Below are 25,584 nucleotides of genomic sequence, written 5' to 3' on the forward strand. Positions count from 1 at the left end.
GATCCCAGAATGACACGATTGCCGTCCCGGACTACTCCGCCGATTCCGCCACCCGCACCGCCCACTGCCTCAAGATGTCCGACAGTACCCCAGGAAGAGCCGCCACATCACGGAGGACCACGTAGTACTGGAAGGGGAAGGTGTCCAGGTAGCGGCTCATCTCCAGCTTCATTTCCCCGCCCACGTTCTTGTATTCGACCGTTTGGAGGGAGAGGATGCTGGGTCGCGTGTTGTTGCTCGCTCCCGTGGTGGCGGCCCCAGGCGGTGCGTTTGGCTGTGCTTGGAGCTGATCTATTATGATGAATACGATAAAAACCCGGTCCTCGAGCGCACGGCGAAGGAGGGTCGACAGTTTGGCATGGTCCTGACAGACCCCGTCTGATACGATGAAGGTGACTTGCCAAAGGTCCGGAGCCGCGGTTGTTTGGCTCTGCCTGGCCTCGGCAAGGTATGAGAGACTCCGCTCGACCAGCGCAGCGACGTCCGTCTTTTGCTGGTCGAAGCTGAAAGAATTCATGACCGCCGCTCCGTGAGCATCTGTAAAGCCGACGTCGGAGAAGTCGTGGAGTATGTCGACCGAGGAGCCAAAGCTGGCTATACCGATTTGACCGACCTCGAGCTTGGTAAGAGCTTGAGCGACGAGGGCGAGGGCCTGGAAGGCGAGGTCGACCGTCCGGTTCTCCGCCATGGACCTGCTATTATCGACGCAGAGCAGTATTTGGTATTGGCGCTTAGAGGGCTTCATCCGTCTCTGCCATATTTTGTCTTTACTGAATTCACTCGCGATGTACGGTATGATCTTCCGCATGTTGAGCCGTTTCCCGGTCCGGAAGTCGCCTTGGAGCCGAGTGGCGAGGGTGGGTTGGAGGATGAGCCGGAGCTGCTCGCAGAGAGCGTACGAGAGGTCGCTCGTGAGGGAGGTGTAGTAGCGCCACCGATCCTCCCCACTCGATCCCTCAGCCGGCCTGGCCAGGTCGAGCACGTTCAGCTCGACCTCCTCGACCGGCATCTCCTCCTCCTTAGGCTCTGTGATAGCATCGTCCTCGCCTTCCGGAGCGTCAACGTCCATCTGTTCTCCAGCGCTGGGACGCTCGGCAGAGCCATTGATATCGGCGCGGGTGAGGGCCTTCTCGGTATCTTGTTGGTCGGCCGTGCCGGAGGAGTTGTTGGCTTGACGCTCCGGTTGGTCCCGCGGCTCCTCCTCTCCTTCTTCCCGCTCATCTGCCATCCCAGCATCCGCCTCTCCCTCCATGTCGTCATCCAGAATATTCAGATCCTCCAGCTTCTGCCGCTCCTCCTCCCCAGCGGTGCCCAGCGCCTGCTGCCCCTCGTCGACATCCCCATCCTGGAGGTACTCGACCTGACCAGCCGCCTCATCCTTGGCGTCCGCCCGCTTCTCGACCTCCTCTTGCCGGTCTTGCTGCGCGAGAATCTCATCACGCCTCCTGCGGATGTCTTCGAGGATATCGCCAAGAGAGCGATTGGCTTGGGGTTGGTTGCGGGAGTCGGTGGGGATGGGGGCGCCGGACGACTCGATGGCGCCTTCGCCCTCTTGCTGGTCGGCAGGGCCAGAAGACGGGTCTTGTGGTGCAGAGCTACGAGTCAGCCATGTCTGACAATGTCAAAGAAGGTTCTCACCCTTCGCCCTCTGGCTTGCTTTCCGCCGGCTCGGTGTCCATCTTCTCCTCTTCTTCTCCCTCCTTGACCTCCTTCTCCTTTGGCTGATCCTCCGCACTGCCACCCTGCCCCTGCCCAAGATCAGTCGAGTCTTGAGCGTCGGCATCATTGGCAGCAGGCACGTCGACGTTCTGCCCGACCGCCTCCTCCTGATCCTGAACATCTTCCTCCCCGACCCCAGTAGCGTCCGGGGCCTCATCCTCAGCCGCCCCATCGTCCTGCGACGCGACACTGGCATCATCCCCTTCGCCCATCTCCTCGTCCTCTCCGCGCTCGTCAGGCGGGAGACTGATATCGTCCTCCCCATCAAGACCATTGTCGTTGTTCTCGTCATCATCGCCGTCCAGATTGATGTCTTCCGGAAGATCGAGTCGTTCCCCCTCGTCCACATTAACGTTCTGTTCCTCGGGTCGTTTCGGCGGATTGGTGTCGTCATTGTCGTCTTCCCCTTCGCGATCGTCCTCCTCCTGCTCGTCCCCCTCTCCCTCGCCCCCGTCCTCGGGCATCTCTTGCTGCTTCCCATCGTCGTCTGCCGATTCCCCCGCTTCCTTCTGATCCTTCTTCTTCTCGTCTTGCTTCTTGCTCTCCTCCTCCTTCGCAGTCATCTCAGTCTCCCCGCCATCATCCTGAGCTTGCTGATCCATGACCTCGTCCTTCCCCTGTTCCTTCCCGACCTTCTGCTCTTCCTCTCCCCAAAACTTCTCGTCCACCGCACCAGGATCAAGAGGGTCAACATCCCCAGCATGCTCATCGTGATCCTCCTCATCTTCCTCCTCCCCATCCTCACCCTCGTCCTCCTTCTTTTCCTTGCCTTCCCCGAGGTCGCCGTCGAAGTCGTCTTCCATATCGACAGCGTCGTCATCCCCCTCGTCGTCATCTCCATCTTCCTTATCCTCCTCTTTCTCCCCCTGGAGCCCTTCAACCTGGCCCTCCTCCTCGATCTCGGAGCTGACATTCTTGTCTCCGGTTCCAGTGCCCATTCCTGTGCCCTCGACGGTCTCCTCGCCTTCCCCGTCTTTCGACTTGCTTTCCTCTTGAGGCTTGCAGAAGCCCTTCTGCGCCAAGTCGAGCATGATCCGACCGACAACATAGCAGAGCTTGTACGTTGATTTGACGGCATAGGCGTGCTGCGAGATGGCTTGTGCGTATTGCTCGCCGAGGGTTTCGAGGAAGGGGAGGGCTTGCGCGAGTGGGATGGAGCCAAAAGGAACCGAGTACCCCGCCGTGTGTGACGTGAAAGCGCCCATCAGGCTGTCAAGCCGGCCGATGACGTCCGGGATGCGTAGAGCGTCGTGGCGTTGAGATTGCTGAGTGAAGGATTGAGGTATGTGAGGGGGTTCGTCCGTGTCCGCCATCTCTTTCGGCATCGGAAGGCTCTGAGCGACGACCAGGATAGACGAGATGAGATCCTCGCTCTGGCGTCGGATTTCCGGGCTGAGATTTGCCTGAGGCAGATCTGTAGAGAGGAGTGGGAGTTGGGTTGTCATGATGAGAAGGGTCTTGAAGAGGTAGGTGAACGCGGGCAACTCGGCCAGCTGCGAGTCGAATGCGGCAATGGCTCGAGAGCGAATGTCATCCGCAGACCGGAGCAGTGTGCTCTCAGCTGGAAAGTCAGCTCGAGCTAGCCCTACAACAGGGAAGAACTCACAGCTCGAGAAAACATGGTATGAGGCGGCCCGTGCCGAAGCACACGCCTCGTCCAGCTTCGGGATCAACCCGTCTAGCTCCGTAACAATGTCCTGGAGAACCGCCAGATCGCCCGTCGAGACCGCCTTCTCCTCCAGATCCCGATGACGCCGTATAGACTCCTGCGCTTCCACTAAGGCCTGCTTGAGTCGACAATAGAGCAGAGTGGCCTCGACCAACCGGTCCGAAACGTCTTGTCCGCCCTCGATGGTCGAGGCTTGCGCGAGCCGCCGGATGTGAGCGATTTTGGCTGAGTAGGCAGTGACCGCCTGGATGGAGGTAGCCAATCTATCTGTCAGCTCCGCTCCCATACTCAAGCACTACACCATTCGAGCTCACCGTTCGCGCTGTGTCAGACAGGAAGCAAGTACGGACTCTGTGAACCCAATCCCGCGCTGCAAGTCCTGCGAGGCAATGTCGTCGTTATGACCGTTGAAAGCCGCCCGTAAAGCAGGCAGCAGTACGCCGAGCTTGACATCGTACTTCTCGACATCGCGGACCACCGAATTAAGCCCGTCTGGAACCGTGTCGAGATGCAGAGGCGATCGCTGCAGCATCCAGGCAGACGACTGCTGCTTGGCTAGCGAGTCCGCCCTGACGCTCTGCGAGAAGCCGGACGCCCGCAAGGACTTGAGCAGATCCGAGTACGCCTTCCGCTTCCGACGCTGGAGATTGGCAATGGCCTTGGTGTTCTCCTTCGTGAGCGAAGCCGGAGTAGCCGATGCCAGCTCGGCGGCAGTCTCGATGATGTCAACGGCCATGGCGTCGATGGCGCCGCCAACCCGCTCGATATCCTCCGCTGACCGAGAGCTGAGGAGATTGGAGAATCTGGCCAGCGTCTCCGGTAGGCGCAAGAGATGGGCCGGTGTAGTTGCAGTACCCTCCGGGGCCGAAGTCGGGAATACAGAGACGTCAAAGAAGACCGCCGCCGAAGCATTCTCCATTTGCGCCGAGATTTGCGGGACGACAGCGGTGAGATCCGATAGCATCGGCGCGACCGGCTGCTGCAGTACATCCCTGAACTTGCGGATATTGCGGTGCAGTTGCTTGTGTGATTTTTGCGCGCTCGCCCGCAAAGCAAAGATATTGACATCTTTCCAGCTGGCAAGCTTGACAAAGTCCTTGATAGCCTTGTCGATGACTGCCCGCTGGGTACGGACCGAGTCCTCGATGCGGGTGATGAAGAGGCGAGCGTTGTTGACAATGTTGCTGAGGAGGGAATGGACCGCACCGAGATTGTCGTTGCCAGGGAGCAACGAGAGCTCGCCCGCCATGCGCCGGAAGCAATCGAGCACGGCAAGGCGGGAGGGGAAGTTGCCGAGGGTACTAGTCTGGAGGTAGGTGGTGATCATGGGGACGAGGGAGGCAAAGTGCTTGGTGAGATCGGTACTGGAGGTAGAGCCGCTGATCAGAGCGCCGAAGAGACGTAATGTCCACTCGGCGTCCCGAGCGACGTACTGGCTGGTCTGGTCGTCAAGTAGACGGACCCACGAGCTCAGCTCTAGCCGCCTCCAGTCGATGAGCAGCGCCGAAATTTCCGCCTGATACGACTTGAGCGAGTTGTCCCGGCTGGCGTACGGCTCCCAATCGTCGATATGGATGAGGAGCTGCTCAAGATTGGTGAGCGTCATAGCGACGGGACTGCGTATGTCCAAGGACAAGAAGCGATCGCACCGGTCCCGTATGTGCTGCAGGATCATCTGCTCAGGCCACTCGTCAACGAGGACATCGAGACGTGCGCGAAGACGCGCGGCGATCGCAGCTGCTTTACGGCTCTCCGGCTCGTTGGCGCCCAGGTAGAAGTTGGGCGTCTTGCCAGGCTTCCGAGACTCCGCTAGACGGCGATGTAGAGTCTCGAGCTGCCAAGAAAGACTTGCGGCGTCGAGTAGCTCATCATGTGGGCGAGGATCGAATGCTGAGCGGACCGTGTGACGCAGCAGATCTGCCAGCTGTTCCGCGACCGACGAGTGCTTGCCGCCGAATAGCGAGGAGACCAGCGCATGGAAAGCTTCGACCGCGCTAGCTGGGAAGCTGGCGTGCTGTTCCTCCCCCTCCGATGCAGCTTTGGGGGGGACAATCGAGTTGCCCTCCTCATCCACCTCGTACTGCGGGAACAGCTCCGTAAACTCCTGCTCTTCTTGTTCCAGATCCGACAAGACCTCCACCTCCGTCTTCTTGACCCGATACAAGCTTTCCTTGGCTTGCTCATCCTGCTGCTCCTGCATGCGGGTCTCGCTCCATTTGGAGTAGAGTCCGCCGAGATAGGCGAGCAATGCAGTGGTGTGGCGGGATCGCTGGGTAGGATTGGTCGTCTCGGCTGCATGAGCGAAAGAGGCGATAAGGAGGTCATTGGTAGTGAAGCTCTCGCGGAGAGCGGACGACTGGAGATGGGGGATGATGGCCGCGCGGGGAAAGACGAGGGCGGTAGAGACGACCGGGTCGGACCGAGCTTGCCGTCTTTCCGGCTCTCGAGCAAGAGTGCGGAGACCAAAGCGAGCGAACAGCACAGCCGTGATGATCGGCTGGACAAGATCGTCCAGGTCGGCATAGACTGCGCCTAGCCTAGCCAAAAATGATTCTGCAGCGAGCTGGAAGGACTGCTCCCGATGCAGTGCCTGAAGGTCGCCCGCGGCGAGAGAATTGACAAGGCTGGCAGCTGATGTCTCCGAGTAGACGTCACCGAGGAAGGAGTGGACCTCGTTGAATAGGTAGGCGAGTCGAGCCGGGTCGGAGGTCCGCGAGATGGAAGGACCGAGATTGGAGATGAGTGCTTGGGTCTGCTCGATCTTGGTAATGACTGCGAAGCGTCGCGTGGAGTCGCTGATGCCTTTGATGCGGATCTCCATGCTCTCGATAGCTTCAAGCTCCTCGTTGAGGCGAGCGATCCGGGATATCAATAGCTCGTGACTGAGGACGCGCCGTACTGCTGGGTCCATGGGCACGCTAGTGACGTAGGTATCGAGCAAGAAGCGGGATATACCGAGACACAATTGACCGATAGTGCTCGTGTCGCTCGCTCCCTGGGCCGCCGCAGTGAGGGGTGACAGGAGATGAGATTCTCCAGCTTGCCGTACATGCTTCACGGGTGAGGAGCGGACGGAGCTGACCAAAGCGGCAGATTGGGCTGCTACATCTCCTTCCCGAGGACAGGAGATCGCAAAGGCAGATAATAGCTTTGTCGGGTCAGCGACGGTCTCACTATGAGTAGACTGATCAAATTACCAGTCGGACAGCCTCCAGCAGCATTGATAGCAGGGTGGATCCTCGATCCTGACCTAGCTGAGTGGACCACAAGGCATTTCGGATGGAGAAGCTCAGCGCATTGTCCGCATCCGAGATTTGGTCCAGCCGCAGAGCGTCCGCCGAGCTGAGAGGTCAGCTCAGCGCCGGGTCAAGGAGGAATGTGACTTACTCGAAGCGTAGAGTTCCAAGCAATTGAGCGGGGCCAAATAGGCGAGCTGGACCTCCAAGAACCTGGAGTCAGCGGGACACCAGGGCTCTTGCTTACCTCTTCTGTGTCTGCCTCATCCGCGTCTTGCCAGGTCCGCCTCAGCCACGCCGACATCCACTTCAGGTCGGCGATACCTGAGACCATCAGCGATAGCCAAAGAAAGGTAATGACGGCGGCACGTACTAGCTTCTGAACCGAGTGAGGCCAGAGGCAGCAGATCGCTGATTTTAGCGGCTGAGTCGGTCAAGATAAGGTGCAAGTCCCCTTCTCGCAGCTGGTATCGTCAGCTGTGTCTCCGTGAGTGCTGCAGATGACATACCTGATGATCCCTAGATGCTGCATGCAGCTCAATGATGGAGGCGATGGACCGCTGGGTCCAGCGCGCAGCCGGGACTTGGGCGCTGGCTTCACCCATGTCGCGCAGCATCTCTCTAAGTGCCGTTGCACCTGCGTCGACATTCGAAGAAGACTGGAGGGCGACCAAGCCGCTCAGCAGCATCTGACGGAGCTCTGTAGAGTTAGTCTGGACCTTGAAAAGCGGTGGGGCAACGTACTGCTGTCTTTGCACCGGTCGGCCATCTCAAGCAGATCTGCTGGAATGATCCCATCTACCTCAAAGGCAGATCGGAACATGGACCAGATCTCAGACTGTCCTTGGCCGGTCGTGGTCTGCACGTGCTGAATCGACTTGGCTACGAGTCGCTCCAGGTCCAGAGCGCTATCGAGGGCCTGTAGCTCCTGACCGAGCCACTCCGCAATGAGCCCCACGGCCGAGTAGTCAAAACTGTCCGACTTGCATCGATCTTCGAGGTGGAGAAGAAGTAGCTCGATGCGATCGATGCTTTCGAGCGGTTGGGCCTGAGGATGAGCAAAGGTCACGCTATGGCTCACAGACGACTCACGGGATTGATTGATCTCAGAATATCCTTGAGAATCGTCCGCATCTCGACAAGGAGGCTGTAGACGTGCGCCCCAGCGGCCACCCGTTTGCTCTTCCGACCGGCATTGCTGGCAGCAGATTGAGACAGGACCGCTTTAGTCGAGCCATTCGCCTCGAGCCAATGCTGAAGTCGTCCTTGGGCCGATTGTATGCGAAGGGTGATCAGGATGGCCCGGAAGATATCGTCTCCTCCACCGGTGGTGAGAGTAGGGTTCAGGACTGGGTCGATAGTCTGTATCATAAGTATCTCTTCCGGACAGAAGTTTCCCAAACGCAACTCACCTCAATCAGCCCATCGCTGGACTTTGGCGCATTCGCTTGCGCCCAGTCCACTGCACTCGGGAGCATGCTACCTCCAGCCTCTGGCCCTTCCGCCCTAATCAGTCGAGCCAGGTGAGATAGGGACTCCCGGACACTGCCCGCTATCCCGTTCGCCACTGCCGAGGGGTTCTGCACGTCGACCCCCTCAATTAGCCACGCTGAGCGGAGCAACGAGTCTGAGAGGACTGCCAACTCGGACAGAGCCGCGCGACATGCCGACCGAGGCGACGGCTGGAGATACAGCTCGATACCCCGATTCCGCATAGCGCGAGAGAGCTCTCCAAACCGAGGGTCGTAGGTCATGAAAAGCCGGAAGTCGGGATGGGGCCTGATGACCTCCGGAATACCGCTGGTCGAGCCCTTCTCGCTGAGGATCAGGGATCCGTTCGACTCGCACAGACTATTGAGGCGGTCGAGAACGGAGGGACTGCAGAGGTTGGCGTCAGAGATGAGGTACCATCCGCCAGTACGGAGAGCGTCGATGAGCTGACCGTCCACCCAGGCGAAACCGGTCGCGGCGGAGTCAGACTTGGGTATGAGGGACAGCTTGTGCTGGATCGCCGTCGTTTCTGCGTCGACCGGAAGCCGCTGAAGGACGGCCTGGCAGACGGACTGGAAGCGGTCGGCCTGTGACTTGTCCCGATGAAGAGCATCGTGAGCTTGACTCAGGACCGCCCGCGCATCGCCAATCGATACACCGCCATCCTCGACCCGATCCAGCAGTCTGACGATATCCGCGTAGACTGAGCGGACGATCCGTCGATGGTCCTGCTGTTCAAAGCTACCGAGGATTTCCGAGGTGTCCACTCCGGGATGCATGGTGAACTCGCCGAGTCCTCGACCCGCTTCTCCAGCGATAGTCCGGACCAGGGACCGCTTTCCGCCTCCGCTTTCGCCGGCCAGGATGACCAGCCAGCCGAGCTCGACGGCCTTGAGCACTGACTCGGCGACGTCGAGGTGCTCATGACGGATAGTAGCGGTAGGAGCGGCATCGCCAGCTCGAGCAGCCGTAGCATGCCCGATCCGCATTCGGGAGGGAGTGAGGAGCGGCATGGGACGAGAGTGCGTCATGCTCGTCTCGAACACCCGCTCAAAGATCCCCTGGACCGCATCTCGATCCGCCTGGTTCCGGAACCGCTCCAGGTAGATCATACGCAGGAATTCCGCGGGATGATGCGAGAGCTCCAGGCCGTTCTTAGCGTCGAGGACGCCGAACCACCGGAAGAGATCCCGCAAGTTGAATTCCCACGGACTTCCTTCCCGCCCAATCGTCCGGTCGACGGTCGTTGCGATCCGGATCTCCTCGTTGAAAGCAATAAGCTTTTGGACGATCTCGACGGGCATGGGGTAGAGTTGCTGGCAGATGAGGAGCAGGTCATCCGCCGTATGTTCCTGGAGATACACCTTGGTGAACCGGTTGAGGAACGATTTTGGTAGTCCCTTCCGCCCTCCACCTTGCTGGAGCGGGTTCTGAGCGGCAAAAACGCGGAAGTTGGGGTGACGAGCGAATGACCGGCCGAGCTCGGGAATGTAGACCGTGCCTCTGTAGTCCAGCACCGCGTTCAATCCCTCCAGCACCGTCTGGGATGCGAGATTCATCTCGTCCAGCAACACCCAGTCCCCCTTCTGCATCGCATCCAAGAACGCCGCGTCTCGCCAGCGGAACTCGCCCGCTTTGCCGCCTTCGACCGGGAGATCCGAACCAAAGAGATCGATGAGATCGGTCTGGTCGGACAAGTTGATACGCTGGAGGTGGAAGCCGGAGATGGCAGCCAGCGCGGCGACCAGACTGGTCTTACCCACTCCGGGACTGCCTTCGAGCAAAATCGCTTTGGGCAGCTGGCAGGCGCGAAGGACGCGCGTGGCGTTCAGTGCAGTAGTGGGAGCATTGAAGTGGAATTGTACGTCCGAGGCGGGTAGTGATCCCCGCTGAATTCCGAATGCGCCTATGTGGATGGAGGTCGGGGTCACCTCCATGGCTGCTGGTGCCTCGACCAGCGCTGCCTTACCCGCTACGGTCTGCCCAAGGCGCGAGAGGCACTCCAGGCAGTCCGAGCGGAGAGCAGCGACCGAGGCAGTAGCCATGCCCGCGCACTGCGGAAGTGATTCTAGGCCGTCGACAACCGTCATTTGGCCGCCGTGATGCTAAAGAGTCAGCACAAGCCGGGACCTGTAGTATATGGAGACTCACGAATGCTTGATATGGCTCCAACCCGCCTTGAGCGAAGATTTCGTTCATGAAGTTTACCCAGGCCTGCAAGTCAGCCTAAGCCTTCCATCCCGTCAAACATGAGACTCACCAGGATATCCCTCAATCCAAGGCCAGCCGCATCCCCTACTCGCTGGCCGAACCAGCCGAAGAAGTCCAAAACGACCGCTCCGAACGCCTCGAGCTCCTTGTGCTTCCACGCGAGCCCGATGATCTGGAGCAGGTCGTCTCGGTCGTTCAGCGCCGGCACCCAGATCTCGGTGAATCGGTTTCGAAGAGCGGGCGAGAGCTCCTTCTTCCCAAAGTCACCTCCGGGGTTCATGGTGGCGACAACGTGGAAGTTGGGATGGGCAACGATAGTGGCCGAGTCGATATCGCTCCCGCCCTTCTCGGCGAGAACGAGGGTCCGTCCGGGCTCAAGGACCGAATTGAGCCGTTCCAAAACCGAGTCATCCGCTAGGGACACCTCGTCGAGAAGGAGAAGATCGCCGTTATTCATTGCGTGAACGAGGGGTCCGTCTGACCATTCGAAGAGCGCGGACAGAGCCGCCAGCTCAGTCTCGATGGCCTTGAGCTCGACCTGGTCGACGTCCGAACGCTGACGAAGGTCCGCGAGTGGACCCTCCAGGTCGTCGTCGGCCGGGATGTCAAGACCAGGCGAGAGAGCGATAAGCCGAGAGATGATCCTGGCTTTCCGCTCGAGCCGATTCCGGACCGGCCGCTGACTCCCGAGCAGATCCGCCGTCTCCATATTTTGGTGGCAATTGACGCCGACGAGGTTCTGCTTGAACGCCAGAGCGATGATATCGCAGACGGACGTCTTGCCGCATCCGGTCTCACCGACGAGGAGGACCGGCTCGTTGTTGGCAAGAGCAGACGCGACGAGGGTAAAGAGCCGCTGCATCGCCTGAGTCCAGACGAGGGTCGAGGAAGGGACTTCGGCGAAGGGTAGGCGAGCCATGACGGTCTCGAGGCTCAGGTCGTATATACCCCGCGGGTCGACCGAGACCTTAAGTACATCCTCAATGACCCCCTTAATGACCTCCTTGTCCTCCTCCTGTCTCCCGCGCTCAGCCAGCAGCATGTACCCGTCGCTTCCCAGCGCCTGATATCCTACGGCCCCTCTTTCTGCCCATCGGAACAGGTCCCGAAGTGTCGCAAAGGATTGCTTGGACTCGAAAACCCGAGAGGCTTGCCGCCGATGCCGCAGCTCCTCAAAGACCTGGACGATCTTCTTGGCGTACGACGGGGCGATCTGGCACCGCTGACAGATGATGGTTTCCAGCTCGTTCTTGGGTACATCGTCGAAGTGCACCTCGAGGAACCGGTTCCGAAATGCCCGAGACAGCACCTTTCGGCCGGCGTAAAGTCCGGGCGGATTTTGGGTGGCAAAAAGGATGAAGTTGGGATGGGGTCGGACGACCTCTTGCGTTTCCGGTATGACGAGCTCCCGGTTGTCGTCAAGCAACCGGTTGAGCGCCTCCAGGACGTCCGTAGGCGCCAAATTGAGCTCGTCAAGGACGATCCAGTGCCCCTGCCGCACGGCCGTCACCAAGAGACCCTCCTGGAAGACCAGATTGCCCGTCTTTGGATCCGTCACGTACGTCCCGAGGTATTCCTGAATATCGGTATGTTCATGGTTATTGATGCGGACGAACCGGTGACCAGTCTGACGAGCGAGGAACTCGACCGCGCTGGTCTTTCCGCTGGAGGTCGGACCTTGGATCAGGACGGGGTACCGATGGGTCATGACTACCCGAGCGAGGTCGGAGAGCTTGGCCTGGACGGAGGGTGTAATGACGTAGCGGGATTGTGGGGTGGGAGGGAGAGGACCCCGCTTAAGCCAGAAGGGGCCAAAGCGGATATAGTCATCCGAGTCCGAGCCAGAGGGAAGGGAGGGGATCTGCGAGAGAACCGCCTTGGCGTTCTTCATGGGACCGAGAAGATATCGGCTGCAGACCTCTCGTGCCTTCTCGATGCTGACGAGATCGAGCGACATCGTGAACGCCATAAGACAGCCTTCCCAAAGGGCTCGACGGAGCCCAAAGAGCGGCGCCGTCTCAATGGCGAACATGAGCGACCGGGCGAGCGTCCGCATACTGTAATGCGGAGCGGTATTGGCGCCGTCGACAATCTCCTTGGCCGCCGAGAGCGACTTGAGCTCTTGGTACATCTCCGCCACGTCCAGGATAGCCGCCTTGTCGCCCGCTGCGATGTCGCCGATATACTGAGTGACGATGCTGACCAGCGCCTCCCGGTCGTCATCTGGCGGGGCAGCGTAGATCTCCGTGAAGCGAGAACGAAGACTAGGCGGCAGGTCTTTCTTGCCGACGTCGGTTGCGGGATTCATACAGGCGAAGAGGCGGAAGTCCGGGTGACGAGCGACCGGCTCGACGTCTCCCCTCTCTGTCAAGACCAGAGAGGCTGACGGTCCCTCCAGTACAGTCGATATCGCCTCGAGCGTCTCCTGAGAAGCCAAGTTGATCTCGTCGAGGAGGATCCTGCGGGTCAGCCAGATCCTCGGCCGCTTGCGGAATGGACTTGCCACTCTCCGGATTGCATAGCTTTGACGAGTGGACCCTCGACGAAGGCAAAGACTAGCTTGCTGTTCATCTTGACGTGGTGGAGATCGAACTCGGATACCTCGACAATGAGCGCTTGCCATTGGACAGCAGCCTTGGCCGCGCGCATGTTTGGCTTTCGGCGCTTGCGGGGCGAGGCATCCCCATTCTCCCTCGGAGTTTCGCTGTCTATCAGCTCGATGTCACTGCTGAAGCATTGGTAAACTTACTCCTCATCCTGGCGGCGAAGCTTCTCCATCGCCCGCCTAGCAGAAGCCGACCACAACTCCGTACACCTCTGCCATTTACGCCCGCTCAGTGCCTTTGCTGCCACCTCCAAGAATGACGAGTTTTGCTGCTTAGTCATGCTGAAGGTCTCGCAGAAGAGCTTCTGCCATTTGGCGTGAAGCAGGCGCGCCGAGACCGAAGCGTCGATAGGCTTAAATCCGCCGAGGAGGTCGCTGCTTTCCGTTTGCATCGACAAGTTGAGGGCGGTGAGGGGTCTTCCGCACGTGTCTGCGATGTACTGCACGGCAGTGGTTTTACCGGTACCGGTCTCACCAACCAGAAGGGTCGGCTCGCCCATTGCTGAACTGGCCGCGATCCGCTCGAGGAGGACGAGCGAGGGCTTGGTGAGCGCAAAAGGACGGGATGCTTGGGCTGAGCGGCGCTTGGAGGCGGGAGCGAGCGGGGTGCTGGTCCGACCGATGATAAGTTGCTTGGTCGAGGCGACCTTTTCGAGCGTAGGTCTCCGCTTGTCAATCAGGGCGAACGCCCGCTCCTCATCCATCCCAATGTGACCGGCGACGACCGCGATCATGGCGTTCCGGCGTTCGACCGACGCTGGCTTGCTATCCAGCGAAGCCATGAAGGTATCAACGGCTTCGAGCAGGACCTCGTCCTGGAAGACCGGGTTGGCAAAGACGCCCGAAGACGACTGCTCCAGAGCCGCCATTTTGGCCACTGACGGCAGATTCAGCACTACCCTGGCGCACCATTTCTCCAAATCTCTCAGCCCGATCTCTCGCGCCTTGACAGGACCTGATACCCGCGCCATGGGTCGCAGCTCCTGCCACATCCGGACGAGCGTGGCCGAGACCGACGTGGGAAGGGCGTCAAACTTGGCGGACAAGATAGCGAGGACTTCTTCGTCGGTAGGAGAGGAGAGATTGATGTTGCTGAAGAGGTGGTGACCGAAGAAGATGAGCGGGGTCGAGGCGTCTTGGCGCGTCGACCGAGTGGCGAAGAGCGCAAAGCCATCCCCGGCCTCGATCTCCTCCCGGCCAGGAACCGCCAACTTTGCTCTCCGACCTGGACGTCCAGGCTGCAGACTCCGAGCGATGCCGGCGACCGTGACCAGCATCTCGACGCTAGCTCGGTCGATATCATCCAGTATGACCCAACGCCCCGCCCGAACCGCCTTGGACAAAGCTCCCTCCATCCACTCGAACGTGCCGGGCTGGGTGGGCGAGGAGATGTAGGTACCGATGAGGGACTTGACGTCGATGGTGGTGTCTGCGAGAGGAATGGACAGGATACGGTGGGCGGGGTTGACGCCGGGATGGAGCAGGGTGGATAGATGTTGCAGAAGATGGGTCTTTCCGGAGGATGGGGTGGATGATAATAGGATTGGCGAGCCCTGTGCGAGCAAGGGGGCCATTTCAAGGAGAGCATTCTCCGTAGATGTCGTGGAAACGTGGACGAAGCCAGAGGACGATCCACGCGAGGGATTGCGGAGGAAGAGGCGGTCCGTGATGGGGATGACCTGGGATGAGAGGTGACGATGGAGGGGGTCGAGTGGTGTGGGCAGTTGCGTTTCTGTGAGAGCCTCGACTACCCTATCAGCGAGAGCACCTCGAGGGGAGGAGGACTCACCTTTCTGCAGTCTCCGACGTTCCATGATGGGCAACAGCCACCCGTCAACCATGACCCGCCTGACCTCTGATCCTCCATTCTCCTGCTTGACTACCTCAAAGCCAAAGAGTATCTCCGCGTTGACAAGCTCCATATCTCCAACGCATTCTCTTTCCACCTCTATCCGCTTCGCCTCGCTCCATGGGCGCTGCATGCTAAGCACCCGGATCGCCAGGAGCCGGACGCCGAGGTCCGGATGTTGAGTTCGGAGAGCGTGTAGGGGGGTATGTGACCATTTGAGGCGTGAGGCGATAGCTTCGTCTGCTAGCAAGATACGATAGTAGGCGATGAGAAGGATATGAAGGCGATCTGATGGAGTAGACGCGAGTTGGTCTTGGGGTATGTGGGCGAGGGGGGACGTGACGAAGGGGGAGGAGGCAATAAAGGCGGTAGCGATACTAGCAGGATCAGCAATGGCCGTGTCGTATTGTTGGAAGACTCACTTCCAAAGGCCTCTAGTACTCCCACAAATGGCAGCTACCGCGCTCAGTCTCCTCTCCCACTCCGCCAAATCAACATCGGGTCTCCCGATCCACCGAGCCACTAAATCCACGCAAACCGGCCAGAAATGCCTCGCGACCATCTCCGATACACCTTCCACCGCCAGTAATCTCGGTAGAGCTTTCAGCAGATCCCCGTGTAGGGCGTCACCAGCGGTCTCGGCCGCCGCGTAATCGAAGATGATGCGAGGGAAGGTGGGGTCGGCGGAAGCGGGATCGTCCAGGCTGTACCCGAGATCGAGCAGCAAATTTTGACAGCTCGTTTTGAGCCATTCCGCCCCATCGAGCGCCGCGCCCTGTGGGCTAGCGGCTGTCTCTATGCCTTCCATTTGATGGGTGTATAGGCTAAGATAAGATGAAGAGGTTAGGTCAAGGTGAAATTTGAACCGCCTCCACCTGTAGAGCAAAATTGATGGTCCGTGCGTATGTTTGGTCGACTTCGTGAGCTGAAGCTTCTGTGCCGCATCGTCCTTCCCAACATAACACTCCGCCTAAGCAGTAAGACGCTTCCACCATGTCTGACCTCGCTCGGGCCGAACCAGAGCCCGTGGTCACAGACGATACTCGTAAGGTCTACACAGCTGGAAATCTCACATTGATTTCCAGCGACAATGTGCGATTCCGCTTGCCAAGCTATTATCTCATCGCGGCGAGGTGAGCATCAGCGTCTGTGCCTTGGGCATGCATGATGCGGTCAGTATCTTATCTTGAGCTGACACTGATAGCAAAGTCTTCCGAGACATGCAGGATGTCAACGCCAAGGAGTCCGCCGACATGCACGTCGCCTTGACGGACACCCAAATCGAGACCGCACCCGCCGTCCGAGCTTGGCTAGGGATCATTACCGGCCGACCGCTGCCCGCCGATGACAACCTACCAATTCGGGCGGGGCGAATCATTCCTTTGGCTCGCAAATTCGACTGCCCCCTCGTGGAAAGCTCGACCATCTCCCTTCTCTATCGATGGGTAGATCACGCCACGAATTCCCAAGCTTACGACGTTGTCGTGCTCGCGACCATGATGGACGAACCCGGGCTGGTCGCCAAAGTTCTCCGCAAGTACGGCACTGTCACTTGGGCGGACGATGTCCAAGACATGGAGACGCGGGATCTTCAAGCTCTACCAGAGGCGCAATGCATGGACCCCGTCTCATGGCATGATGTGCGTCGGTGAATGTAGCTCGATCAGAAGCATCGAGCACTGATTTAATGTGGCTAGTTGCGATGCGGCAGGCGTTTCGGGGTGTAGGTAAATTCATCATCTGCAGCATATGCCGTAGATTAGTCGGATTCAGCCATTATTAGGAGATATCCGTATTGCGCTCCCGTCCTAGATTAGAGTACTGCTGTATCTTGTAGCTTTCTCTACATCGTCGATCTATGCACTACTCTGAACTCAACTATCCTAGAGACAAGTAAGCCCCCTTAGGTATTAGTCTGGTACAGCACGCCACTGTTCACCTAATCCCAACTAGATTGATCCGTTACCCAAGTGACATGACTCTACTCAACTAATCTAACCCAAGATGAATCCTCCTTCGGCCCTACTGGTGATCGCTAGAATAGATCATGGGCTTAATGACAGCGTTCCCATCCTTGTCCCTCCCGCGCTTCATATCCTGGAACGCCTCTTCGGCCTGCGACAATGGGTATTTCTATCCATCAGCCTAGCTCCCTTAGATCCAGGTGGGGATTGTGACTCACCTGCGTAACCATCTGGTCGACATTCCCCAGTCTGCCCGACCCGAGAAGAGCAAGCGCTTCGGGGTAACAGTTGGCATACCGGAAGACACCGAGCATGTCGACTTCACGCAGTAGTGAGGGGCCGGTAGGGAGGAGGAGATTTGGTGTGCCCATGCCGACAAAGAGGACCTTGGAACCTGGGAGAGCGGCCTATCTTGTTAGCTCTATCCAGTGACACCTCTGGGGGAAGGCTCACCATGACCGCGAACTGCATGCAGCTCTCCACACCCGTGCACTCAAATACCACATCGAATCCATCCGCCAGCCCCTCGACACCAGCAACAGCCGGGTCCGCCTTCAACCCCTCCCAGCCAGACTTGGCAGTCTCGATCGCCTCGGCGCCCGATACCCTTGGGCCCTTGGGCAAGGTGTATGTCCCGGTGGCCCAGTCCATCTTCTTGGCAAAGTCGAGCTTTGCCGATTCGATATCGACCGCAATGACCTGCGTACAGCCCGATGCGCGGGCGAGGGAGCAGGCGAGGAGACCGACAGCGCCTGCACCGAGGATCAGGACGCGGGCGCCGGCTTGCACGTTCGCGCGACGGAAAGCGTGCAGGACGACCGCGAGGGGTTCGGCCAGGGCAGCTTGGATCTGAGTAGCGCTGTCGGGGAGTCTGCACTGTCAGCTCATCGCCCGTTACCCAGAGACCATCCTCCACTATCCAGAGACCGTCCTGCACTACCCACAGTCCATAGCCCATCACCCAGAGACCACGGACTCACTTGTAGAGAAGGTCAACAGGGTGCACCATGAACTCCCGCAGCGTTCCATCGAGATGCGGGAACGTCTTGGCGCTCGAGCGGAATCGCATCCCCGTACAAAGATTGTACTTCCCCTTCTTGCAGAACTGGCACGACTTGCACATGACCCCGACCTCCATCGCGACCCGGTCGCCGACCTTGAGGGTGCAGGTGGAAGGGAGGTCGGAACCGAGCGCGGTGATGACCCCGCCGGCTTCGTGTCCGAGGACCATGGGGGAGAGGATCTTGAAAATACCGTTGGCGCCGTTAGAGTAGTAGTGCACTATAAAATCAGCTGTCGTCGACGCCATCGGGATGAAAGGGAGCGCACGGTCTGATCCGCACAGTCCGGTCAGAGCTACTTGGATCTGAGCCTCTCCTGGTCCAGGGGCTGGGATAGGTCGCTCTTCCTGATTGCATCAGCTTCTAGTTCACCTCGTGACCATGCCCTAGTCCTAAACTCCAGCCGGGGAAAGGAGCACTCACGACACGCAGGTCGACAGCTCCATGGCATACCGCCGCAAGCTGGGTGGTCTTGCCGTTTACGCTCGATGCGTCGCTGGTGATGATCTGTTGCTCGCCGGATGCCATTGTGACTTTTGAGATGATTTAGAGACCGGTTGTAGGGCTAGCGAGTAAGGACTGGACTATTGAAGCAAGATAGGTAGGTGGTAGATGGACCATAAAGGCGCGTTTTGATTTTGAGGTGGACCAAGACCCACCGGTCCGGTCCGAGTTGTGCCGGCCCGAACCGGTCAGCCGCGCCTTACCGCCGGTATGGCTTGGATCGCTGCTCTCTGGTGGATGTACGATGCATGTAGTGTACTGAGCACGACCGGCATCATGGGAGGCGATACAGAGCAAAGGCATACAAGAGAAGCAAACCCAGACAAGAACTAATAACGCCCGACCGACTCGCCCAGCGGTGAAACGCTCCAAGAAAAGCCCTCGCTACACGATCAGCCGTGTCTACGGCATCTTCCGAGATCTTGCCGACTTACAATTGCTGCTGAACAGTCTGACTGAGGTGCGAGTCATCCACCACCGAGTCTTGCGGTACCTCCGAGGTGAACTCTTCGTCAAAGTTGGAGGTGTCAATAGCGGAAGCCTAGTCTTGTCAGCTGAAAGTTGCAACACCCAGCTCAAATCTTCACAACTCACCACTGCTGGCTTGAACGGAGGCTGTAACTTCTTGGCCCAGAGCTTCTTAAAGTCGATATGTTTCGAGAAGAACGGGTGGTTCTTGATCTCCTGCGCGCCATTCACACCCAGTCGTTTCGATGGATCACGGTTGAGAAGCTGGGTGAGGAGCGATCGAGCCTCCGAGCCCATCTCATCGGGGAAGCGGAGAGGGTCTGAGAGGATCTTGCGGTACATTTCGTTGGTGTTCTCGTCGTAGTATGGTGGGAGGCCAGTCAACTGAGGGCATCAGCTTAGGTCCGAGAAAGACGTGGAAGAGACCAGGAAGCTTACCATTTCGTACAGCAAGACACCGAGTGTCCACCAGTCGACACATTTGGTATATCCGTGGCCAGAGAGGAGCTCGGGGGCGAGGCTATAGGGTCAGCTGGTACATCTCATGCTAACGGCGGTGAGCTCACTATTCAGGTGTACCGCAGAAGGCTATATGATCAGCTTCATCCGTATCTCTTCAGGGAGCGACTAGCTCACTGTTGGTGGTATCCGTGTTCGACATGTTGAGCTTGCATAGCCCAAAGTCACAAAGTGCGATATGACCAGTATAGTCCAGCAAGATATTCTCGGGCTTGAGATCCCTGAACGATCAGCTTGTCTCCGCGCCAAACGGAGAAGGACCTACCGGTAGACCACGTTGAACCCATGCAGATGCTCCAGCGCCAATAGCAGCTCCGCAGCATAAAACCTGCTCCGGACCTCATTGAATTTCCCTTCCCGCTGTAAGTGATGGAAGAGCTCCCCACCATTCACAAACGCCAGGACGAGGTATAATTTCTCCTTGGACTGGAAGGAGAATTTGAGGGGGACGATGAACGGGCAATTGACCTGAGCGAGGACCGTCCGTTCCGCCAAGGTATGGGTCACTTCTGATCGAGAGACAATATGTGCCTTGCGGATGGTTTTGAGGGCGTAGATACGGAGGGTGTCGCGCTTGCGGACTTGCATGACCTGATTGTAAGCTGTGACTCTAAGGAGCAGGGTTGAGCTTACTTTGCCGAACGATCCCTTGCCAATAACTTTAAGCAGTTCAAAGCTGTCGATGGTCAAAGAGGTCTACTACATCAGTAAGGTCTACAGAGACCGAGACGGTGGGACCGACCTGAGCTGGCTTGAATGCAACCTGTACATGGATCGCTCCATTACCCGTCTGGACGGGGAACCACTCGTCCGTCATACGCTGTCATGTCAGCTTATCGGACTATGACCCTTCGCAGCTAGCAGACCTACCGAACTCTCCAGATCCGGCGTGAACCTGATCCCACCCAAACACAGATCCGCATTCCCCATCTCGGTCCCCTCCTTCTCGCCATGCGTCCCCTCCCCGCCCGGCGGTGCCGTGCGCAGATACGCAGTCACCGCAATATCCGAGATCCGGCTGACATCGAATGTCGCGCTGTACATCCATACTGGGCTTCCCAGATCTCCTCCCAGAGCGTCCACCAGTACCTCGTTCTTGTCAAACTCGAGCACGACATACGGGAGCCACCAGGCCTGCTTCCGCTGTAATGAGTCGCGGTTGGGGCGGGGGTTGGTAGTCACCCGAGGAGAAGAGGAGAGGGATGCCCCGAGAGACCCAATGGATGATGATGGGTGGGAGCTGAGCGCTTTCTGTATCGAAGCAGGAACAGGGACTACCGGGTCAGCTTATACAGTAGTTAAGGTGGGGTCATGCTCACCTCCTTGTGGGAGATTCAAGCCCTTAGCAGCAGTCACTCGGATCTTCAATACACCAGACCTATGGACAGGCGCATCGGGATGAGGGTTGCCAGGTGTAGGTGTGGTGGAGCGAGAGCCAATACCGGAGTCGGGCGTGTTGTTTTGTGACGACCGGGACGAGAGGAGATTCGAGCCCGACTCCTTGAGCTCTGGGTGGTCAGCTCGGATGCACACTGCGTTCATAAAGAGGTAGTAGCTCACTCTTTCCAAGCTTCCAGGACATTATAAATAGAGGAGGAGGTGGAGGAGGGCGGGGTATCCGTGTCCTTGCTGATCAAGTCGTGCGCGTTGGACTGCCAGTTCAAGCGGTCAGATTCCGGGGATGCTTCACTTTTTGCCGAGAAGCTGTTGCGCAAATCGGCTACTATGTAGCGATGCTGGCTGGTTGAGCTGTTGTGGGGTCGGTGAGGGAGTCTCCTATGTACACAGGGGTCCAAGCTGAGAGGTAAATGCAGGTATGTAGTGCAGGAGGATAGCCGACCTATACCTACCAAATTAGAGTATTAGGAATGTACGACGCGATTTAGAACCCGCTAATACAATAAGGCCAATTTGTACTAGCGGAAGCTGTTGATTACCAATGCCAATCCCTAGTTCCGGGGGCAATGTACCTAATTGACTTGGCTTCGCGCCTCGCATCGTCCCGCCTCTTCGATACGCGTTTGAACCTATATAGCAGATGACTTGACCACACATCTCACCCCACACACGCCTTCGAAGGCAAGGTCTCGAGAATCACAAACAGCACTGTAGCTGAGGGTTAACATACCAAGATGTCCCTCCCGCTCCATCTCCGCTCGTACAAGGAGAAGTCGAAGGATGAGCTCGCCCGTGACTACTTCAACATCCCTAACCAGGATGCCTTTGCGCCTGTAGCGGCGGGGGAGAAGCCAGTCCTGCAGAAGGTCAGGAACAGGCTGGATGCGGGTGGACTGCAGGGGATGGACATCAACGCTGTCCTCAGTGTGGAGGGGAAGGAGGAGGTCTATGTGAGTCGATAGTGCATCTTATCGCTTCAGACTTAGCGGGATGCGGCTCGTGGCGCCTGGAGGTTCGAGGGGCGCATGATCAATGGCGTTCAGAGCGTCTCAGTCAAGATTACTAAGAGCGCCCTATAAGTGCTTGAGCTGCCAGCTGACTTGCCAGGCCGGACGATTAAGCCTCCTTCCGCCGTTCCTGTGCTTCAACAGCGTCGACCGGCGGTCATGTCGCTTTACGCTGCCTCTGTTCACCATCAGGCGCGTTGAGAGGTGAGCTGTATGATGTTGTGCCTTGAACTGCAACAGCTGACCATATAGACTGAACTCCCGAGCTGGTGTATTCGCTCTCTCCTTGGCGACATGGCACGGTATGCGGATAGTACGTACCTACCGCACTCTTTGCGAGTGTCCATGCTAATGTATTAGATCCTGCAGCTCACCTCCCTCCTTCCAACCGCAGAGCACTTCTCTATCCTTCTCCGCGATGCTCTCAAGGCACAAGTAGGTTACCAGACCAATCTATGTCCAGGGGACGAGCTAACGATCCAGCTCGCACCCATGAAACAGCTCAAGCCCTTTCTCCCCTCCTTCTACTCCGAATTCCTCATTGCCGGCCCGTCAACCCAGCACAACGTGGACAAACACGACAGCTTGCTTCTCGGCTCGGAAATCGGCGAAAAGCTGCAGCAGCATCTGGATGGGGAGGGTGATCTCAGGGGCCCGGGCAGTGAGGGGAAGGGGGAGTATCAAAGGGGACTGGGGGAGACATTTGGATTCCCGGGTGACGCGCGGAAGATGCGGGAGAGGAGTAAGATGAAGTTGTGGAGAGAGTACTTTATAGGTGAGCTGATTGATGTGCAATAGGCGGCATCGCAAGCTAATCATACAGTGCATGGCAGAAATCTGACGCGTGAGTATCGTGTCTGGCTGAATTCATGTTGGACAACCAGCTGATGTCTAGTCATTCGATATCCGCCATTCCAGCGACTGCTTCAAGTCGGTCTCCCCTCTCGACTCCGAGGCGAGCTATGGGAGGTCATGTCCGGTTCCGTCTGTAAGCTGTCTTCGATCATTGTTCTTGGTACTCTGCTGAAAGTCCAGACCTCCGCTTCGCCTATCCCGACACATACAAGCAGCTTCTCAGCGCCAACGAGGGTAGATCCTCCCAATCAACAGACGAAATCGAGAAGGATCTCAACAGGTCCCTACCTGAATATAAGGCGTATCAATCAGATATCGGGTTGGCGAAGCTGAGGAGGGTATTGGTGGCGTATAGTTTCCGGAACCCCGAGCTGGGTTACTGTCAGGCTCTGAACATCGTGAGTCCGGTTGACAATAGTGTGGGGAGACTATTCTGATGACGGCAGGTCGTAGCCGGACTTCTGATGTGAGTGAGATGAAGCAGTATTTCGGCTGGTGCTGACCAGTAGATACATGTCGGAAGAACAGGCATTCTGGCTTCTTGAGGTATTATGTGACCGGATATTACCAGGATACTACAGGTGAGCTTGGAATTCTGCGACAATCTGATCGTACCGCAAAGCTCACTTCGTAGTCCCTCCATGGAAGGCACCTTGCTCGATCAAAGAGTATTCGAGTCTTTGGTACAGCGATGTCTGCCGATGATCAAGGATCACTTCACAAGCGTGGACGTGCAGCTATCAGTCGCATCATTACCGTTAGTCTACGCTGACTACATCCAAAGATCTAGGCTGACACAACAGATGGTTCTTGAGCTTGTACATCAACTCAATGCCCCTGATCTTCGCGTTCCGAATAGTGGACTGTGTGCTAGCGATGGGTGTAAAGGTGTTGTTCCAGATTGGTCTCGGTAAGTTCTGCTGTAGCGTTCCGGTGGAATGAAGCTGACCTCGTCAGCCGTGCTGAAGATCAACGGCGAAGCACTGCTCGAAGTGACCGACGACGGGATGTTCATCAACCTCATGCGGACCTACTTTTCCACCATCGGCGATTCCGCGCACCCAAATCACCCCGACCCGCGCGTGCGAGCCATCACCAACTTCCAAGAGCTCCTCGTCGTCGCCTTCCGCGAGTTCAACGTCATCACCGACGAGACGATCCAGGGGGAGCGGAAGCGTCTACGCGCCATCATCTCGGACGAGATCGAAAAGTTCTCGAAACGCGCAGCGGTCCGAAACCTCAAGTCCGCAGGTCGGTTCGATAAGGAGACTGTCGGCGTCATTTACGACCACTACTTTACGGCGGTTTGTTCGGACGATGCGAATGCCGGCGGCTTGTCGGGCGACTATAAGCACGGAGATCAGTTTGATCAGCCGAGGATACTGGTGGATGTGAATGGGAGGGTGGAGACCCGGATAGATCTCAGGACGTTCAGGTCGTTCTTGGCGGGTATTGCGACATGGGCGAGGGAGGAGACGGTAACTAGTAATGCGTTTATCCAGCGGACGGATAAGCGCGTGGCGGAGCATGAGTTGATTGATCGGTATGTCCGCTAGAACCGCCGGTAGGGATTATAGCTGATGGCTCTAGGCTGTTCTATAGCTGGGATTCCCAGGGCTTGGGGACTTTGGCGCTGCAGGACGTGGTGGTCGGTCTCGACCGCGTGATGAAGGCCGGCCTGATGGAGTCTATCGAGTGGTTCTTCAACCTGGTAAGCTGACCTTCTCAACCTGAAGTCTGGAGATCTAGCTGATCTTCCAGCACGATAAGAATAAGGATGGCTACTTGACCAAGGATGAAGTCATCCAGCTCTCCGAGTCTTTACTTGTAAGATGCTCTTAAATTATACGTCAATGATTAAGCTGACATGCTAGTTCATCTTCCGTAACGAACCCGGAGATATCTACCTCGCGGCAGTATCCAAGTTCATCCTGAACGCGTACGAATTTGGAGACGCCACTGCCCCGCCCGTCTCTGGGGAGACCGAGGTCTTGTCGCCCGCTATCGACGGGCAGGAGGGGAGTGCCAGTCATGTTCGGGAACGGTCAGACTCGGTCGCTCGGCCACATAATCTGCCTTATCTTAGTACGTTGACAGAAACCTCTGGTGATATCGAGCTGACTATTCAGACCTGGCGACTTTCCGGATGGTCGTTCTTGCCGATGAACTCCTGGAGAACTTCTTTGATACAGATCTGTCCGCGTCATTCCAGCTTGACCGCGGGGCGGACGAGGATTACCACCAGGCTCAGGCCAAGACGGAGGGATTGTTGGGTGGTCTAATGAACTTGGTGGTGACAGACACGTGAGCTGTCTGCCAAATGGTTTCGAGGCGTCAGCTGATACTCTGCAGCAACAAAAACCGCTTCAACCGGCTCACCGATACCTTTGGTGCTGCTCTCGGCAAACACGTCGAATGGCGAAAACCCTCCCTCACTCGATCGCGCCAGACCGAAGCCGCGCCCACCGAAATTGGGCAACGCGAGTCCCTCCTCACTCCTGCCCAGCAACAACAGATCGAACAGCGCCAGCGCTCCACATCCTCCGTCTCGCAGACGTCTGTCACCAGTGCCAAATCGACCCTTACGACCGATGGCAAATCCCTCGCAGAGGTCGAGTCGCGATACAGGGAAGAGAGCGAGATGGTCCGTCAAGCCCAAGAGGCGGTCATGCACCGGCCAAAATTCGCGGTGGATGCGATCGGGGACAGCGATGATGAGGAGGAAGAGGAGGGGAGGGAGGGGGACGGTGACGGAGATGATGCGGTGATGGATGAGGTGGAGGCTTTCTTGAAGGCGCATGGGGCGGATGATGAGGGGCTCAAGGGAGAGCAGAAGAAGGTCGCGAATGGTGAGTTTTGGCATACGCTCTGTACATTGAAGCGGACTCGGAAGCTGATATAGCCAGATCTGTTGACTGCGGAACCGATCAGATAGGCTGAGACGGGTATGGGGGAGCGAGGTGAATGTTCAAGATGAGAGGTCGGGCGTGCTTTCCGCCTGTGTACAGATTAGTAGATCTTGCTTTGG

At 57.8% G+C, this 25,584-nt stretch overlaps 5 protein-coding genes across 5 annotated transcripts; 2 read left to right on the plus strand and 3 right to left on the minus strand.

Annotated features, from left to right (window-relative positions):
• Nucleotides 1-31: 31 nt before the first annotated feature.
• MKK02DRAFT_45037 (putative huge dynein-related AAA-type ATPase) lies at nt 32-15,588 on the minus strand (the record flags this gene model as incomplete). The annotated part of the gene is made up of 18 exons (XM_053093206.1): nt 32-1,595; nt 1,639-3,280; nt 3,326-3,651; nt 3,703-6,536; nt 6,586-6,730; nt 6,776-6,837; nt 6,872-6,948; nt 6,998-7,088; nt 7,134-7,324; nt 7,369-7,672; nt 7,717-7,986; nt 8,037-10,220; nt 10,267-10,329; nt 10,376-12,785; nt 12,833-13,030; nt 13,076-14,678; nt 14,721-15,157; nt 15,203-15,588. The coding sequence occupies 18 exons, from the start codon at nt 15,586-15,588 to the stop codon at nt 32-34; spliced, it is 14,787 nt and encodes a 4,928-aa protein (XP_052946110.1).
• A 185-nt stretch (nt 15,589-15,773) lies between these two features.
• Nucleotides 15,774-16,432, plus strand: MKK02DRAFT_33554 (uncharacterized protein; the record flags this gene model as incomplete). The annotated part of the gene is made up of 2 exons (XM_053088739.1): nt 15,774-15,913; nt 15,985-16,432. The coding sequence occupies 2 exons, from the start codon at nt 15,774-15,776 to the stop codon at nt 16,430-16,432; spliced, it is 588 nt and encodes a 195-aa protein (XP_052946111.1).
• A 370-nt stretch (nt 16,433-16,802) lies between these two features.
• On the minus strand, nt 16,803-18,333 carry MKK02DRAFT_45039 (xylitol dehydrogenase; the record flags this gene model as incomplete). Its single annotated transcript, XM_053093207.1, has 6 exons — nt 16,803-16,913; nt 16,963-17,151; nt 17,198-17,615; nt 17,725-18,025; nt 18,074-18,152; nt 18,229-18,333. The coding sequence occupies 6 exons, from the start codon at nt 18,331-18,333 to the stop codon at nt 16,803-16,805; spliced, it is 1,203 nt and encodes a 400-aa protein (XP_052946112.1).
• Nucleotides 18,334-18,638: 305 nt separating this feature from the next.
• MKK02DRAFT_33556 (kinase-like domain-containing protein) lies at nt 18,639-20,878 on the minus strand (the record flags this gene model as incomplete). The annotated part of the gene is made up of 12 exons (XM_053088740.1): nt 18,639-18,693; nt 18,744-18,850; nt 18,904-19,161; nt 19,216-19,297; nt 19,344-19,365; nt 19,414-19,517; nt 19,562-19,887; nt 19,930-19,992; nt 20,039-20,116; nt 20,167-20,570; nt 20,616-20,804; nt 20,857-20,878. 12 exons carry the CDS (start codon nt 20,876-20,878, stop codon nt 18,639-18,641), a joined length of 1,710 nt encoding a protein of 569 aa, XP_052946113.1.
• A 550-nt stretch (nt 20,879-21,428) lies between these two features.
• On the plus strand, nt 21,429-25,491 carry MKK02DRAFT_45041 (putative GTPase-activating protein; the record flags this gene model as incomplete). Its single annotated transcript, XM_053093208.1, has 19 exons — nt 21,429-21,644; nt 21,802-21,905; nt 21,954-22,014; nt 22,062-22,136; nt 22,185-22,476; nt 22,525-22,545; nt 22,597-22,689; nt 22,737-22,954; nt 23,003-23,022; nt 23,066-23,137; nt 23,191-23,313; nt 23,360-23,466; nt 23,514-24,099; nt 24,147-24,267; nt 24,318-24,383; nt 24,431-24,641; nt 24,686-24,860; nt 24,909-25,405; nt 25,463-25,491. The coding sequence occupies 19 exons, from the start codon at nt 21,429-21,431 to the stop codon at nt 25,489-25,491; spliced, it is 3,087 nt and encodes a 1,028-aa protein (XP_052946114.1).
• Nucleotides 25,492-25,584: the final 93 nt, after the last annotated feature.

The sequence above is a fragment of the Dioszegia hungarica genome (genome assembly GCF_025882075.1).
Source record: "Dioszegia hungarica strain PDD-24b-2 chromosome Unknown MKK02contig_8, whole genome shotgun sequence".
In the NCBI taxonomy this organism is placed as follows: Eukaryota; Fungi; Basidiomycota; class Tremellomycetes; order Tremellales; family Bulleribasidiaceae; genus Dioszegia; species Dioszegia hungarica.